This window comes from Ochotona princeps, chromosome 14, assembly GCF_030435755.1.
Source record: "Ochotona princeps isolate mOchPri1 chromosome 14, mOchPri1.hap1, whole genome shotgun sequence".
Classification (NCBI taxonomy): Eukaryota; Metazoa; Chordata; class Mammalia; order Lagomorpha; family Ochotonidae; genus Ochotona; species Ochotona princeps.
This window is the reverse complement of record NC_080845.1, coordinates 28,147,189-28,164,970: the sequence shown is the minus strand read 5'-3', so window position 1 is coordinate 28,164,970 and position 17,782 is coordinate 28,147,189. Positions and strand designations below refer to the sequence as shown.

Below are 17,782 nucleotides of genomic sequence, written 5' to 3'. Positions count from 1 at the left end.
CCCTCACTCCCTCACTCCCACACTCCCACACTCCCTCACTCCCTCACTCCCTCACTCCCACACTCCCTCACTCCCTCACTCCCACACTCCCTCGCTCACTCACTCCCACACTCCCTCACTCCCACACTCCCTCACTCCCATACTCCCTCACTCCCACACTCCCTCACTCCCACACTCCCTCACTCCCTCGCTCCCTCACTCCCACACTCCCTCACTCCCTCACTCCCACACTCCCTCGCTCACTCACTCCCACACTCCCTCACTCCCACACTCCCTCACTCCCACACTCCCTCACTCCCACACTCCCTCACTCCCACACTCCCTCACTCCCTCGCTCCCTCACTCCCACACTCCCTCACTCCCATACTCCCTCACTCCCTCACTCCCTCACTCCCACACTCCCTCACTCCCTCACTCCCACACTCCCTCACTCCCTCACTCCCTCACTCCCTCACTCCCTCACTCCCTCACTCCCACACTCCCTCACTCCCTCACTCCCACACTCCCTCACTCCCACACTCCCTCACTCCCTCACTCCCTCACTCCCACACTCCCAGTCCCATACTCCCTCACTCCCACACTCCCTCACTCCCTCACTCCCACACTCCCTCACTCCCTCACTCCCACACTCCCACACTCCCTCACTCCCACACTCCCACACTCCCTCACTCCCTCACTCCCTCACTCCCACACTCCCAGTCCCACACTCCCTCACTCCCACACTCCCTCACTCCCACACTCCCTCACTCCCACACTCCCTTACTCCCACACTCCCACACTCCCAGTCCCACACTCCCTCACTCCCACACTCCCTCACTCCCACACTCCCAGTCCCACACTCCCTCACTCCCACACTCCCTCACTCCCTCACTCCCAGTCCCACACTCCCTCACTCCCACACTCCCTCACTCCCACACTCCCACACTCCCTCACTCCCACACTCCCTCACTCCCACACTCCCTCGCTCCCTCACTCCCACACTCCCTCACTCCCATACTCCCTCACTCCCTCACTCCCACACTCCCACACTCCCTCACTCCCTCACTCCCTCACTCCCACACTCCCTCACTCCCACACTCCCAGTCCCATACTCCCTCACTCCCACACTCTCTCACTCCCATACTCCCTCACTCCCTCACTCCCTCACTCCCAGTCCCACACTCCCACACTCCCTAACTCCCTCACTCCCACACTCCCTCACTCCCACACTCCCTCACTCCCACACTCCCTCACTCCCACACTCCCTCACTCCCACACTCCCTCACTCCCTCGCTCCCTCACTCCCACACTCCCTCACTCCCATACTCCCTCACTCCCTCACTCCCACACTCCCACACTCCCTCACTCCCTCACTCCCTCACTCCCACACTCCCTCACTCCCTCACTCCCACACTCCCTCGCTCACTCACTCCCACACTCCCTCACTCCCACACTCCCTCACTCCCATACTCCCTCACTCCCACACTCCCACACTCCCTCACTCCCTCACTCCCTCACTCCCACACTCCCTCACTCCCACACTCCCTCACTCCCACACTCCCTCACTCCCTCACTCCCTCACTCCCTCACTCCCACACTCCCACACTCCCTCACTCCCTCACTCCCTCACTCCCTCACTCCCTCACTCCCTCACTCCCTCACTCCCTCACTCCCTCACTCCCTCACTCCCACACTCCCTCACTCCCATACTCCCTCACTCCCTCACTCCCACACTCCCTCACTCCCACACTCCCTCACTCCCAGTCCCTCACTCCCTCACTCCCAGTCCCAGACTCCCACACTCCCTCACTCCCACACTCCCTCACTCCCTCACTCCCTCACTCCCACACTCCCTCACTCCCACACTCCCACACTCCCTCACTCCCACACTCCCTCACTCCCTCACTCCCACACTCCCAGTCCCACACTCCCTCACTCCCACACTCCCACACTCCCTCACTCCCACACTTCCTCACTCCCTCACTCCCTCACTCCCTCACTCCCTCACTCCCACACTCCCTCACTCCCTCACTCCCTCACTCCCTCACTCCCTCACTCCCACACTCCCAGTCCCTCACTCCCTCACTCCCACACTCCCAGTCTCTCACTCCCTCACTCCCACACTCCCACACTCCCTCACTCCCACACTCCCTCACTCCCTCACTCCCTCACTCCCTCACTCCCACACTCCCTCACTCCCTCACTCCCTCACTCCCTCACTCCCTCACTCCCTCACTCCCTCACTCCCACACTCCCTCACTCCCTCACTCCCACACTCCCTCACTCCCACACTCCCTCACTCCCAGTCCCTCACTCCCTCACTCCCAGTCCCAGACTCCCACACTCCCTCACTCCCACACTCCCTCACTCCCTCACTCCCACACTCCCACACTCCCTCACTCCCACACTCCCTCACTCCCACACTCCCTCACTCCCAGTCCCTCACTCCCTCACTCCCACACTCCCACACTCCCTCACTCCCACACTCCCTCACTCCCTCACTCCCACACTCCCAGTCCCACACTCCCTCACTCCCACACTCCCTCACTCCCTCACTCCCACACTCCCTCACTCCCTCACTCCCTCACTCCCTCACTCCCACACTCCCAGTCCCATACTCCCTCACTCCCACACTCCCTCACTCCCTCACTCCCACACTCCCTCACTCCCTCACTCCCACACACCCACACTCCCTCACTCCCACACTCCCACACTCCCTCACTCCCTCACTCCCTCACTCCCACACTCCCAGTCCCACACTCCCTCACTCCCACACTCCCTCACTCCCACACTCCCTCACTCCCACACTCCCTTACTCCCACACTCCCACACTCCCAGTCCCACACTCCCTCACTCCCACACTCCCACACTCCCTCACTCCCACACTCCCTCACTCCCACACTCCCTCGCTCCCTCACTCCCACACTCCCTCACTCCCATACTCCCTCACTCCCTCACTCCCACACTCCCACACTCCCTCACTCCCTCACTCCCTCACTCCCACACTCCCTCACTCCCACACTCCCAGTCCCATACTCCCTCACTCCCACACTCTCTCACTCCCATACTCCCTCACTCCCACACTCCCTCACTCCCAGTCCCACACTCCCACACTCCCATACTCCCTCACTCCCACACTCCGTCACTCCCACACTCCCTCACTCCCACACTCCCTCACTCCCTCACTCCCACACTCCCTCACTCCCTCACTCCCAGTCCCATACTCCCACACTCCCTCACTCCCACACTCCCTCACTCCCACACTCCCACACTCCCTCACTCCCACACTCCCAGTCCCACACTCCCTCACTCCCACACTCCCTCACTCCCTCACTCCCACACTCCCACACTCCCTCACTCCCACACTCCCTCACTCCCTCACTCCCAGTCCCACACTCCCACACTCCCTCACTCCCACACTCCCTCACTCCCACACTCCCTCACTCCCAGTCCCACACTCCCTCACTCCCACACTCCTTTACTGTCACACTCCCACATTCTGCTCCTTCTCCCTCTCCCTGGTCTGATTCTGCCTCTCCAGTGTCGTAGAGGGGAGAACATCTCTCCTCCTGCAGATGCCCCTCCCCATCACCATGACCTTGCCTCATACCTGTACTTGGGATATTTGGAGCTTTCCCAATGCCTAGTCCTCACAGACCATTTGCATCTTTCTGTGGAGGTGGGAACCTGGGCTTCTGGAACTTTTCTGGACTGTCCCAGAAATTTCCCAGTGTGTACCAGAACTAAGATGCTTTAGGTTTCAGCAACCTTGGAAATGTAGAAAAGTGTTTTTGGTCATCAGGCCAACCAGGTAGTGCTGCTGGCTCCTTGTATGCCGGGAATGCTGAGTGAATATTCTGCAGCGTGCAGGGGACAGACAGCTTGGTGGCTGAGACGCCCTCATCCCTTGTTGGAGTGCCTAGGTCAGATACCTGGCTCTGACTCCTGATTCTGGCTTCTTCTCATCCAGACCTAGGGAGGTCCAGCCATGACTGTCCCTGGGTTCCTGCCACCTGCATGGGAGACCTGAACTGAGTCCCTTGCTCCTGGCCTTCACTCCAGCTGATGGCCCTTGCAGACCTCAGAGGTGTGGACCAGCAGAAGGGAGCTCTCTGTCTCAAACAAATGAGTTAATTTGTAAAATATGGTTCTACCCCAGGTGCCAAGAGCATCCCTCAAGGACATGGCGTTTTCTACCCTTGACTCAGAGTCGAGTTCCAATGTTAGCCTGGCCTCCCTTAGTTTTCCCTTTTGGATGAGGTGGGCTGCCGTGGGCCAGCCAGTCTGATTGTATAGCCTGAGTTCATAGAGGTCAGATCCCTGGCACCTTTTGTATCAAAGTCTCCATCGCCTTCCTGGTTAGCGTTGCCTGCCAGGGCCATGATATGGCGCAGTCACCTGGCAAAGGGAAGCTGGTCTTTCTCAGATAGCGTTACTCCTTCCCAGAGAAGGCTGCTGGGCACACGTCCTTGCGTTTGTTAGCTGTCCCGCTGCCACCTGTCCAGGTAGGAACCGCGGATGTCTTGGGTATTGCAGGATCCACGAAAAGGAGTCGGCAGTGGTGTGCCCCGTGATCGATGTGATCGACTGGAACACTTTTGAGTACCTGGGGAACCCCGGGGAGCCCCAGATCGGGGGCTTCGACTGGAGACTGGTGTTCACGTGGCATGTGGTTCCTGAGAGGGAGAGGCTGCGGATGCGTTCCCCCATCGACGTCATCAGGTCAGCCTCTGCTTCTAGGGGCTCATGGGATCTGGCTGTCATGTCCACAATGGCCCCACCCCAGGGAGAGGGGGCTGGTGGAGAGCTGCCTGCCTGCCTGCCTGCCCCACGGCCCCTTCACCCCACGGCCCCCTCACCCCACCTCCCACCTCTATTCCCCTGGGCAGGGCCTGGTGGTGAGCCTGGCTGCTTGCTTTTTTAGACCGTTTGGTTTTGTGAAACTTCGTTGTAGCCCATGTGATTATAGATTGGTACACTTTAATTAATTCAACTTTTGAATCATGACAAAATAAGCATAACAGAACTTCCCAATTTTAGCACATTTAAGTGTGTGATTCAGTGACTTGAAGCTCACCCAAGATGGGATGCAGCCGTCAGCTCTATTTCCAGAATTTCCTCACCCTCCCATCCAGAGACCATCTCCCCTTCCCAGCCCTTGGTCATCTCTGCTCTACATTTTGTCTGTGTGACACCTCCTGTTACTAACATCACCAGGTGTTTCATATTTGGCTGCTGTCAGTGTAATGATGTGAGTCCCACAGAACCCCATTCATCTTTATGGCAAAATAACAGTCCCATGGTATATGTTATAAGCCACTCTTTATTTGTGAATGCATATGCTGATGGACGCTAGGGTTGTCTTGTGGTTGTAGTCAGTAATGCAGCTGTGAGCCTGTGTGTGTTTGAGTCCCTGCTTTCAGTTCTTCTGGTGTAACCCAGGAGTGCCGTTGCTGGGTCACGTAGTAGTGCTGGGCTCAACACTGTCAGCTGCTTTGCCCTTGGAGGTGGGTGGCCCTGGAGTGAGAGAGCCAGCACAGGGCAGTGGGTGAGTCTGGGCTGAGTGGAGTCAGATGCAGTGTGGGCTGTGGCTCTCAGGCTGGTCTGTAGAGTCTGGCCTGTCCCTGCCCTTGGAAGGACTAGCTGGGAGACAGCTGTGGGAGTCAGGCAGGTGGCAGCTGGGGCTTCATATGGCATGTGGTCACTTAGAGCTGCACCTGCATTCGGCAGTTGGACTTCTGAGCCCTTCTCCCAAGTCCTGACCTTGAGATGACCTTCTGTTGGCTAGACAGAGTCAGGATGGATGAGATGGGAGAGCTGGGTGGGGCCGGACCTGCTGGCCTTGGGGCCAGGAGGGCACGCAGGGCACAGAAGGGTTCTGGGCAGGGGTGACCTGTTCACCTTGCACTCTGGAAAGCCTGCTGGATGCCGCGTGGGGAAGAGTTTGCAGCGGGTGGGGCTGTGGGCAGGGACACCTTTGGGAGCCTTTACTGTCTTCCAGCTTCAGGAAAGTGTGACAGGAACTGGGGGGTTCCAGAGACATGGTGGTAGAGGACCTAGGAGAATTGAGTGGGACTGGGGAGAGGGAGGGATTGAGGCAGACTCCAGGCCTTGGTTGGTACCGTGGCAGGCGCATCCAGCTCCATTCCTGGTTGACCTGAGGCACATGCAGCAGGAGATGGCTCGCCCAGGTCCCCTCAAGTCTGTTGTACTTACACAAACTCCTCTTGCTGGGGCACAGCCAGCCCTCCCATCCCATGGCCTTCAGTTCCAGGGCTTCAGCTCCTCATCCGTGAGAAAGCAGCAGGATGCCCATCCTGCCGGGTCTCTTATTTTAAAAGTGAGCACCCAGGCCCAGCGCAGTAGCCTAGCGGCTAAAGTCTGTGCCTTGAATGTGCCAGGATCACATATGGTCACTGGTTCTAATCCCGGTGGCACCACTTCCCATCTAGATCCCTGCCTGTAGTCTGGGAAAGCAACCGAGGATGGCCCAAAGCCTTGGGACTCTGCACCCATGTGGGAGACCCGAAAGAAGTTCCTGGCTCCTGGCTTCGGGTCGACTTAGCTCCAGCTGTTAAAGTCACCTGGGGAGTGAATTATCAAACAGAAGGGAGATCTTCCTCTCTGTTTCTCTTCCTCTCTGTATACCTGATTTTCCAACTAAATACACACACACACACACACACACACACACACACACACACACACACACGGCTAAATCTTTAAAAGAAAATGAAAAAGCAAGCACCCGTGAAAGTAGCTCATAGTCTGGAACCTTCCCTCTGTCAGCACTGCTGCTGTCCTGTCCCCAGCAGGTGCACACCTGGTGGTTTTACAGTCACGGTGCTGCAGGAGCGCCACGCTGTCAGCTCTTGCTGGTCAGAGTCCCCACACCCCGCTGCCATTTTGGGGTTTATCTTTGACCCTGTGTTTCAGTGTGGTAGGATAGAAGTCGGACTATTTATCATGCTGGTGCTGGCTTCTGGACCACCATGGCAGGGAGAAAGCCAGAGGGGTTCTGGTGCCCTGGAGCGCTGGGTGTGGTGCCTGCGTTGCTTTCTGCAGCCCTGTGTTGAGTACCGTAGTGGCACCTGTGGGTGCTCGCTCCATGAGGCCACTGACCTCTGCCTGGGGGAACCCTGGCCTCTCTTGTTGGCTTTCCTTGTTCTGTAGTCCAAGAAGGGGTGGGAGCTTTGCCCTCGCTCTGACTGTCACTCTTGCTGGACTGCTGCTGCAGAGGTCATCCCCCCAGCACCTACTGTCCTGTGGACCTCACCTCTTCCATGGAACCCCACCCTCCCCAGTCCCGCTCTCTCCTGGGTTCCCAGAGTCCTGACTGTGCCCAGTGGGGCATCCCACACAGAGAACTTGCTTGTTGAGATGTCCATGGGCCTCCTCAAGACAGGTCTTGGGGGGTTTAGCAATACCCCCCCGCCCCGCCTGAGTGTGGTACGAGGCAGGCAGGTTGTTCCAGCCTGGCTCCCTACTGCCCACCCTGAAGTGTGCATCTCATGCTCTCCTAGGTCTCCAACGATGGCTGGTGGACTGTTTGCTGTGAGTAAGAAATATTTTGAGTACCTGGGGTCTTATGATACAGGAATGGAAGTTTGGGGAGGAGAAAACCTCGAATTCTCCTTTAGGGTAAGTTCCAGTCTTCTGTCGGGACTCACTAGCCAGAGTGTCTCTCTCTCTCTCTTTCTCTCTCCCACCGTCTCTGATAAGATTTGCTTTGGGAGCCTCCTGGACCTTTCCGGCATTTTGCCAGTTTATCCTATGATCCTGAGCGATGATAACTACACACATGTCCTATAAACACACTGGACTTCTTATCTCTGCTTTAAGCAATATATACTTTTTAATAGATTGAGGCCCTTGTCAGTCATGCAGTTGTCTCCTTCTGCAGAGGGCAGGCACTGAGGCCAAGAGAGGGCTGTGGCTTGTCCCAGGTCGCTCAGAGTTAGTGGCTGACACTGGATTGTCCCTGGTCCCTCTCCACGTTTGGGAGCTTGCGTTTGACTAAACTTAGGAAGTCACTTTCTGATTTAACCGGTGACTTTCAGACTTGGACGTGGGAATAGGCTGACTCAGGGAACTTCGAACAAACCCCCCTCACTTCCCCACCAGTTCTGCCGAGTGTGACCGTCTGTGCAAGCCCCTTTGAAAAATCTTTAATATTTCTGCATTTTTTCCAGTTAACAGAATCTTTCATTTTATGTCTCAAACTTTGCGGAGGGGCAGATGTTTGCTTTGGTGGCTAAGATGCCTTTTGGGATGCCCACGTCCTACACTGGGGAACCTGTGTTCTCTGCCTGCTTCCTGCTAATGCAGACCCTGGAAGGCAGCCGTGGTGGCTCCAGTCACGGGGTTCCGGCCACTCACACAGGAACCCTGGATGTTGTGCCTGACTCCAAGTTTAATCCCCACACTCCAACTATTGTGAAAATTGAAGTAGTGAACCAGCAGACAGAATTTCTGTTTCTAATCAAATAGAGAAAGGAAGAACAGCTTTTATAAATGTGTGTGTGTGAGAGAGAGAGAAGGGAAAATTAAGGGTTTTTTTTAATAACATTTTTCTGGTGTCCCATTCTCACACAACAAAGAAGCAGACAAGACTTTAGCCTTCCACCAGGAATGCACACCCTCCATTATAAGTACCAGATGCTACTACTGCTGGTTGTGCTGTCTGTGGGACAGAGGGGCGTGAAGTGAAGTGAAGTGGCCCCGAGTAACTGACTGACCTCCCCTTGAGCTGTGGGTGTGACTTTAACGCTCTTTCTGCCTCTCCCCTAGGTGTCAGGCTGCTCTGCCTACCTCTACAAGTTCCTCCTTTCCCCCTTTCACACCCTCCTTCCTCCTTGCTGCTTTCCTATCTTCTGTGGCTAGGAGACCAGGTAACCAAGCCCGCGCTTCCTGTCCTGCAAGCCTGGGTTACGGCGAGGTGGCTGAGTCAAGTGCATGAGCATCAATGCATGGACTCGGGGGTTCACTTGTGTTGGGGGCTGCTTTCTCACTCTTGGCCTGCATGCTGTGTTGTGAGTGTGCCCCCTGTGTGGGGACTCGGGGTCGGGGCAGTCAGTGTCCAATGTGTCTTCCGGCTGCCCAGCATCCAGGCTCCAGACTTGTGGATTCCTCCTCGTTCTTCTCATGCTCACTGCCTGGTCTCCCCCCTGTGCTCTGTGTGCAGATCTGGCAGTGTGGGGGCACCCTGGAGACCCACCCGTGTTCCCACGTCGGCCACGTGTTCCCTAAGCAAGCACCCTATTCCCGTAGCAAGGCTCTGGCCAACAGTGTCCGGGCGGCTGAAGTGTGGATGGATGAGTTCAAGGAGATCTACTACCATCGCAACCCCCGTGCCCGCTTGGTGAGTTTGAAACACCCATGCACCCATAATGTGCATGCCTTCTTCTCTGGCTTCCTAGCGTGGCAAGCCCGGCTCTGGAAATGGGCCATGACCAGTCGCTTGTGACACAAGTGTGGGAAAGCTGTCTTCCTCTGTTGATAACAGTCCTGCATAGCCAATACTCAGTGACCTTAACAGTTCTGTTTGGTAACACTGGATGTGGGATTAGTGAGCCTCGCTGTTCTGAGAAGTGCAAGGTTAGGCTCCCATAAGGGCAGATCCCAACAGTCAGGTCAGCTCATGGACCTTGAGTTATATCTGTGTCTATTCCAAGACTACTTATGTAATGTGCTGTTGAGTCATGGACACTGAACTCAGGACCAGGCGTACAGTACGAGGCTGATCCAACATATATGTTGACTAAGGCAAAACCCAAGCTTCTTGCGTATGGGAACTTCAGCACTAAGACTGGGCGGCAGGGAGGCTGTTGTAGAATGAATAGGCCAGGGAAGTCACCAGCTCAGAAGTGTGACAAACGTAGCATTCAGTGGATACTGGAGAAGATGCTGGCTTACAGTATGGGAACTAAGACAGGTGGGACAGGAAGGCGAGACTTGGCCCTGCTCAACCCCCCTTGGGAACATAAGTGTTTTGGGCAACTTCAGATATTTTTCTGTGAATACCTGTGAAAATACAAAAACAGATCAACTATTGATTTGAGTGTTCCAGCTAAATGTTAGCAAGTAGGCAAATTTGTAGACGCAGATCGAACAAATTAGGAGGCTTGACTGTGCTGCCCTCTGGCTTTTCCCTCTGTACAGCCAGTTAGGATTGTACCCTTCAACTCAATGTGCAAGATAAGTCACAGACCTTGACCTTCAAATGACAGCACACCAGAGCAGAAGGTCAGTTGTCTCTGTCCATGGAGTTCCTACTGGTCCCCCAGAGACTATTCCCAGACAGAGGACACCCAGACAATGGCCAGGCTACCCCTACATACTTCCTTTTCCTGTGTCATGGATACTGCGGAGGGGGCCCCAGCTCTCTTCCAGTGGCCTGGCTGGGCTGTCTGTACACAGCAGAGGGGCCCCTGCAAACACTGAGCTGCAGCTGTTGGCTTGCTGCCGTACACTGTCCTGAGACTAGCACAAGCCCCGTGGAGCCTGTGTGACTCAGGCCATGCTGTTCTCAGGTGATGGATCTCAGTGCCTCCTTGTCTGCTCCAGAGACACCTTCTACCCCTACCTGAGGTCCACTGCAGTCCAAGATCTTTGTTCCCACAAGGCTTATGATGCATTTCCCCCACTTCTTCTGGGCAGCCAGCTCTGCCTGCCCCAGGCCAGCCCTGCACGCCCCGGGCAAGGTCCCACAGGTTCTGTGTTTGCATGGCTAACCAAGCCACTGGGCAGCATGAGAAGTTCTTGCTCTAAGACTTCTCACCTGACCATTGGATAGAAACCTCTCCTGAGCCCTTGCAGCAGCTCTGCAGGGTAGCCATCAAGTCTCATTTTGCAGATGAAAAAGCTGGAGCTTGACAGAGGAAGATTGGAGGAAGCTGCAACAGGAGGGGCCTGTCAGCCCCATGGTGCCTCTCACTGTGCTCCACTGAGGCCAGGGACTACCAGTCTGACCACTGGGCTCGCTGGGCTTGCTCTGCCTCTGGATCTTCAGAGTCACAAGGCTGCATAGTAGGAACCTCTGCTGTTCCCCGAGGCGTGTCTGGAGCCCCCTCATTCCTATTCCTGGGGTTTCCCTAAAGACAGACAGACTAGAGGGGCCCTGAATGTCCCTCCAGGCTGAAGGCCCAGTGACTGCAGGTCACGGTGACTTCCATCAAAGGGAGAGCTTCTGGGAAAATGAGCAGGGTCTGGAGTTTTAGTCAAACATTCACTTCCTGACCCTGCTTGTCCGGTTTTGCAGTTGTACATGGTAGTCAGGTCTCGGCACTTGGTACTGATTTTATAGCTGCACATTTGGTGTGGTAAGTAGAAGCTTGCTTTCCTTAATTACTGTCTAAAAGTGCCCATTGGGTTTTGTGCACAAGACCAGACTTCCCCAGGTATTTCTTCTGGAGCATTTGGCTCCAACCTCCATCATTATGCATGGATAGATACATCAGCATATTGAGCCCATCACATATGTGCCCATGTTTGAAAGTGAATATTCACTTACCAATGGTGACGCCATGGGCTAAGTTGTGGTGAATCTGATGCTTCGCTGGTTGAGCTCTGGGGTCAGAGGTTCATGGAGGACACACAGGTTCAGGAACGCCAGCGTGGCTCTGGGCTTTGGCTGTCCAGCTCCATCAGCAGGTGCATTTTCTCCTAGCCTGGTGCACTCCTCCCTGGAGTGACGGCATCTGGGAATGCGATTCTGTTGGTGACAGTCTTTCCTGTTAGCCGGATCGAGGCTGTTTTGTGACTCTCCTTGCCTTGTGCAGGAATGACACATGATGTGAGGGGTCTTCAGAAAGTTCATAGCCACATATAAAGCTCAGAAAGTGTTTGGCATCCAAGTAGGGCCATGACCGCTGCAAAGGTCCTTTGTGGGTGTTTGGTAGCCCTGGTCTTGGGGTTAAGGAGTGAGCATCGGAGAAGAGGGGCTGGGAGACGAAGCAGTGGGTCCTGCAGGGACTCACTGGAGTGCTGTGTTCCCAGGAACCCTTTGGAGATGTGACAGAGAGGAAGCAGCTCCGGGAAAAGCTCCAGTGTAAGGACTTCAAGTGGTTCCTGGAGACTGTGTATCCAGAGCTACATGTGCCCGAAGACAGGCCCGGCTTCTTCGGCATGGTAAGTGCAGTGGGCTCTGACAGCCTCCGACGCTGGTCAGCACACCCTGGGCAACACAGTCCCCTGTGTGGGCACTTCTGGTCTCTCTTCACTCCCACATCCTCCTACCTTGTTGTCCCTGGAGCTAGACTGTCAGAACTGGATGCCATCTTGAAGTGAGCAAGATCAAGCCTTCCATTTTACAGATGAGGAAACTGAGGCTTCCTTCATGGTTCCATGGCCTAGTTTTTGGGGTTTTATTTGTTTGTTTGTTTTTGATTTATTTTTATACCTGAAAGTCTTCGTGACACAGAGAGAGGAAAACAGAGAAATAATCATCTACTGGTTCATCCCCAGCTGGGCTGGGCTGAAGCCAGGGGCTTTTTCTGAGTTTCCCACATGGTTGAGGGAACCCTAGCACTTGGGCCATCCTCCACTGCTTTTGCAGATGGCATTGGCAGGGAGCTGGAGGGGAAGTGGAGCAACTGGGCCTTGACCAGAACCCACATGGGATGCTGTCGTCATAGTCAGCAGTGTAATGTGCTACACCATGATGCTTCTCTTGCTTTTCCCACTTCTCTAGGCTGCTTTCCATTTTTCTAGGTAAACCCAGCTGTTGTCTCATTTTTACTGTTACATATTTTGTCTTTATAACATTCAGATATTACCTTACCAAGCCTCAGATCATCATCCCACCTCATCAAATAAACAATAATTTCTTGGTATCACTTACTATCCAGTTCTAATTCTGAACTCCTCATTTTCTCAAATTTCTTTTCAGGTGATCGATTCCAGGTAGCATCTATCAAAGTCATTCATTGTCATTAGTTCACTGTTTGTCACTTTCATGCCCAAGGGAAGCTGCTTGTAAAGATTTGTTTTGGCTTAAGGCGGTGGAGTGGTTAGTAGTTGGCCTTGGGTCGGGTGAAGGTGGCGGGGCAGTGTGAAGGATGTGCAGAGGAAGTGAGGCAGGAAGCTGGGAGCAAAATGGAGCATCATCTTCCATGTGTGTATGGTCTCCAGCGGGGCACCAGAGTCTGTGGGATTCAATCCTGCGAGTTCAGCCCGATCCAGTCACTTTCCCAACCTTCAGATACTGCGTTGGATTGAGTCTGCACTCCATCCATTAGCCATTAGCATTATCTGTGATTCACTATGATGAAGTCTTGTCTTTGAGAATCAAGCCCCTATACCTAGGCCTTTGGGCAGCACCCAGACTCATAGCCATACTGTAGGGCTTTATGCTTGATAATGATGTCTTGTCTCCTAAATCTCTCTTGGTCTGTGACAGTCTTCAGGGGCCTGTGCTGTGATGGAGTTGGTTAAACTGCTGGTTGGGGCACCAGCGTCCCATATGGGTGCTGGTTCAAATTCCGGTTCAAGTCCCCAGGTGCTCTACTTCAGATCCAGCTTCCTGTTCATGGGCCTGGGAAAGCAGTAGAGAATGGCTCAAGTTGAGGCTAGGAGAACTCTGTCCTCATGTCCTAGGTGAATGGCAGGGGGCTCAAGCACAATGGGCCACCGTCCACTGCCCCCCCAGGTGCATCGGCACGGAGCTGGACTGGAAGCAAAGCCTCTGGTTCTCAAAGCAGCCCTCTAATATGGGACAGAAGTGTTACAGTGGTGGCTTTACCCGCTGCACCTCCATGCCTGCCCTTGGAAAGCACCTTTAAAGCTGGATGGGTGTGAGGCAGCCAGGGGCCCTTTTGCACTGTCTGGTTCTTGGGGTAGGCTGTCCTCTCCGTCCAGTGCCTGTGGGAGCCCAAGGTGGGGGCTGGTCTGGGCCTCCTGATGGCAGCCATTCTCCTGTGCCCAGCTGCAGAACAAAGGCCTGAAGGACTACTGCTTCGACTACAACCCTCCCGATGAGAACCAGATCACAGGCCACCAAGTGATCCTCTACATGTGCCACGGAATGGGCCAGAACCAGGTGGGTGTGGCTTCCACAAAGGGAAAGCAGGCCAAGAACAGAGGAGCGGGCTCTTTCTCGTGAAGTATTTGCTTTTGTTTTTCATGGTAGAAGCAGGTGTGCTCACGTTGGGCAGGTGGCAGAACTCAGAGCTCTGGAAAAAGGAATAGCGTTGTCATCCCATCCTTTGGTGCACACAGGCTCTTGACAGTGTGCCTTAAGTGCTTCTTGCTCTTGTGTCTGTGCATTCCACTTGATTTTTCTGTTCTTCAGAATTGCTAAATGAAGCCGTAGGTTTTGATGCACTATCATCAGACAACAGAGGTGGTGGAGGGCGGTGGTGGGTGGGGCCGGTTCTTCCTGGGTTATATATGTGTGCTTCAGGCTTCAGGGCAAGCTCAGTCCTGGGAAGGTGGGGGAGAGGAGGGACTGAGGGCCAGGATGGGACTCCACCCCCTTCCACAAGCCAGGAAAGTAGGTGGACCCCAGGACAGATGAGAGATATGCTGGCTGGGGACTGTGTCATTTAGCCGTCCTGAGGAGTGACCTGGAGCCCACAAGGTGGACATCTAGCCTGGATTCAGCCCAACCCCCTTCGGATGCTGAGGCTTCTGACAGGCCACAGGGCAGGCTTCCATCACTCAGACCCCCACAGCCTTGAGTTATCTGGACTCTGCCCATGCTTGAGGACGGAGCGCCCAGCATCCCCTGGGAACTCAGAGCTACCTCACAGCCCCGTGGGATCCCGGACACTTGTTTCTTCAGTGTTCCAAGACATTCCATCACAAAGCCACAAAACACCGCTCCGTGTGCCTTACAAACTGCCACCCGTGTAAAATCTCCCGCAAGTAGGTGGTGGTGTGGCTGGCTGAGTGTCCTGTCAAAACTATCAAAAATTCAGCTTTCTCAGATAGAAGCACTCTTTGCTCCCTGTCTCAGGTGGGGCCAGGAATAAAACGCTTTTAAAGAGCCTAGCTCTCCCATTTATTTGCAGCGACTGCCACCTCATGCCCAGCACTGCATACAGTCCAGGTGTCACAGGAGCCATTGACCGGGGACAAGGGTAGCGAAGAGAAAAGGAAAGCTACTTGAGGTTACAGAGCATCCCCCAGTGTCAGAACTGTTTACTTTCCTGCTGACCAGCTCAGCATGGCAGGTGGACAGGCACCTGTGCCAGCCTGGCTTCAGGCTAGAAAAAGCCACTTGATTTGCAGTCAGTAAGTCACATCTTAGGGGTCAGCTCACCTGCTGTAGGGCCCACGGGAGCATGATCAGGCCTCAGGGGACTGGTGTTGGTGGTGAGAGCAGAGGCTGACCCCACCCAGCCACCGCAGTCCTCATCTAGCCTCTGTTCCCTCCTTCTGCATCAGTGGGTAACTGACACTTGTTGGCTGCTTCCTTTGTAGTTTTTTGAGTACACGTCCCAGAAGGAAATACGCTATAATACCCACCAGCCGGAGGGCTGTGTGGCGGTGGAGGTGGGCAAGGACATTCTGGTCATGCATCCGTGCCAAGACACCACCCCGGAGAACCAGAAGTTCTTGCTCCAGGAGGTGAGTGTGTGTTCCTGGCCCTTCCCCCAGCTCAGTCCTGTAAGGGAAGGGACGGAAGTCTTAACAGCCTCCATGGTATTGTCTTGGCGCGTCTCAGACCTCTGGGAGCCTGGACAGTGGCGTTAATGCAGGAACCCCCGAGTTAGCCCGGGCAGTGGCGTTAAGGCAGGGACCCCCTAGTTAGCCCGGGCAGTGGCGTTAAGGCAGGGACCCCCTAGTTGACTCCAGCATCCTGGCACTTCCTTTCCTCCTCTCTGTAGAGTCCCTTCCAGGCCTTTGCCTTTGCTGTCACCCCGTGAGCTGTAGAAGCTGTGACAGCAGGGGAGCTCTGCCAGGTGCCTCTGGCCTCCAGGTGGGGCTTGGATGAGTGGCACCACAGCCAACATGCGACTGAGCTAGGCTGGAGTCCTTCCTGTTCTCTAAGCCTCGTGGGGCCCAGCTCTCAATCGCAGTAAAGCAGCAGCCTTACTGGAGGACTCCAGCGAGGTCTCCGTGGGTGGCTGGAGACTGGAGCCTTCCTTGGAAAACCGAGAAGGCTGCTTGTGGGTACTTCAAAAACTTCATGGGGCAAAGAAAGTGAAATGAGAATAGAAGTTTCTTTTGCTGCCAACAAACTGGAAGCTCATGTTTTGCGTCGTATGTAACTTCCCTCCCTCCCCTGCCCCACATGCACTTTTTGAAGACACCGTGTGTGCATGGGTTTCAGAAACTTTCACACCACGGTCAGTTTCTCTTTCATTCTCTGAAGTTCCTGTGGATTTCAGATGGGGTGCTGGGCCACATTTGCAACAAGCCCACATTGGACTTGCAGCCTGGTCCGAAGGAAGGGAGTCAGCAGGGCAAGTTTCTTTCTTTCTTTTTTTTTTTTTCCTTGTCTGCCTAGGAATCTTTCCCTTCCAACCTGGTCTCCTGAATAAAAGGGCCCTTCTGTGCGGCTTACGAGGAAGTTAGTTCTAAATGATTACACGTTGCACCAGGTTTTTCTGTAGAGGAATATTACACTCAGCAGTGAATGGATTGAACAACCAGGCGTTTGTGGAGTGAACCAGTGGACAGGCACTTGGCCATCCTTCTCTCTCTTCCTCTCAAATAAGCAAGTGAAAATTTTAAAAAATGCCTAAGAGAAATAAATCACCAGGGAGGAAATAATGGAACCAGGACACTCAAGTGACAGGGAAATGAAGGAGTTTTGTTTTGATTTTCTTGTAGAGCTGTAGAAGCTGCAGGGACCACACTGGGAATCTGAGAGATTCCCCAGAACAGCCAGCAGAGGGCGGCATCTGACCCCCAGAAGGTCGTGCTCTGCAGTGCTGCCAGCATTTTTAGGTGATTTTATCAAGCCAGTTTTAGGTGGAAGCAATTCCCCTGAGGTCAATATTCCTGAAATGATTTGTATCACACCTCTGGTTCTTGAAGCAAGGAGACTGCTGAGAAATCACTCACATATCTCTTAAGCATCCGGCGCCTGTCATCTTTTGTAGGATGGCTTGATATTTCACCAACAGTCCAAGAAATGTGTCCAGGCTGAAAAGAAAGCCAGCAACAGTTTTGTGCCCCTCCTGCGAGACTGCTCCAACTCGGATCATCAGAAATGGTTCTTCAAGGAGCGCATGCCATGAATGCTTCCCCGAGGACGTGGCTGAGCCGAGTTTAGCTGCAGGCAGCCGCCAGCGCCACCCAACTCAGTGGCTCCAGCATTCTGGCATGTGTGAGCATTGTTGGATCCGGTAAAAATGTGAATAAGCTTTGTACTGATTTTGAAAACTTAAAATGTTGCCAAATGCCCGATTTTCCAAGGGTAACCATCAGAGTTGAACTTGTGATATTCCGAGAATTAAAACTTTATCCTATTTTTCTATCAACATGTCTGTCCCACGTCTGTGTCTTATTCTGACCAGTAAAGAAGGGTGAATATCCTGTTTTGGTGCCTCTCAGGATTCCCTGGTAGGAAGACTTTGGAACAAAAATACTTGTTTGGAAGTCAGAGCTAGAGAGAAGAAAAATCTCCCTTTCACCCATTTGCCTCCCAGACCACTACAGGCCAGTGGACAGGAGCTTCTTCCAGGTCTCCCACATGGGGACAGGAACCAGGCACTTGGACCATCCTCTGCTGATTTCCCAGGTATATTAGCAGGAAGCTGGATGGGGAAGTGGAGCAACCAGGACATGAAGAGGTGGGATGTAGGAATGCTGCTGGTCCAGATGGTAGCTTTACCTGCTGTGCCACAAAACC

General features: G+C 54.2%; 1 protein-coding gene across 1 annotated transcript in view; it reads left to right on the top strand.

The window, feature by feature from the left end:
• GALNT12 (polypeptide N-acetylgalactosaminyltransferase 12) overlaps positions 1–17,411 on the top strand; it is a 35,542-nt gene extending 18,131 nt beyond the window's left edge. The window contains exons 4-10 of the mRNA XM_004581173.4: positions 4,516–4,701; positions 7,503–7,620; positions 9,164–9,340; positions 11,977–12,108; positions 13,904–14,017; positions 15,403–15,549; positions 17,031–17,411. Of these exons, the coding sequence (XP_004581230.2) occupies positions 4,516–4,701; positions 7,503–7,620; positions 9,164–9,340; positions 11,977–12,108; positions 13,904–14,017; positions 15,403–15,549; positions 17,031–17,168 (1,012 nt within the window). The 3' untranslated portion in view covers positions 17,169–17,411. The remainder of the gene's footprint in view (positions 1–4,515; positions 4,702–7,502; positions 7,621–9,163; positions 9,341–11,976; positions 12,109–13,903; positions 14,018–15,402; positions 15,550–17,030) is intronic.
• The last annotated feature ends 371 nt before the right edge of the window (positions 17,412–17,782 follow it).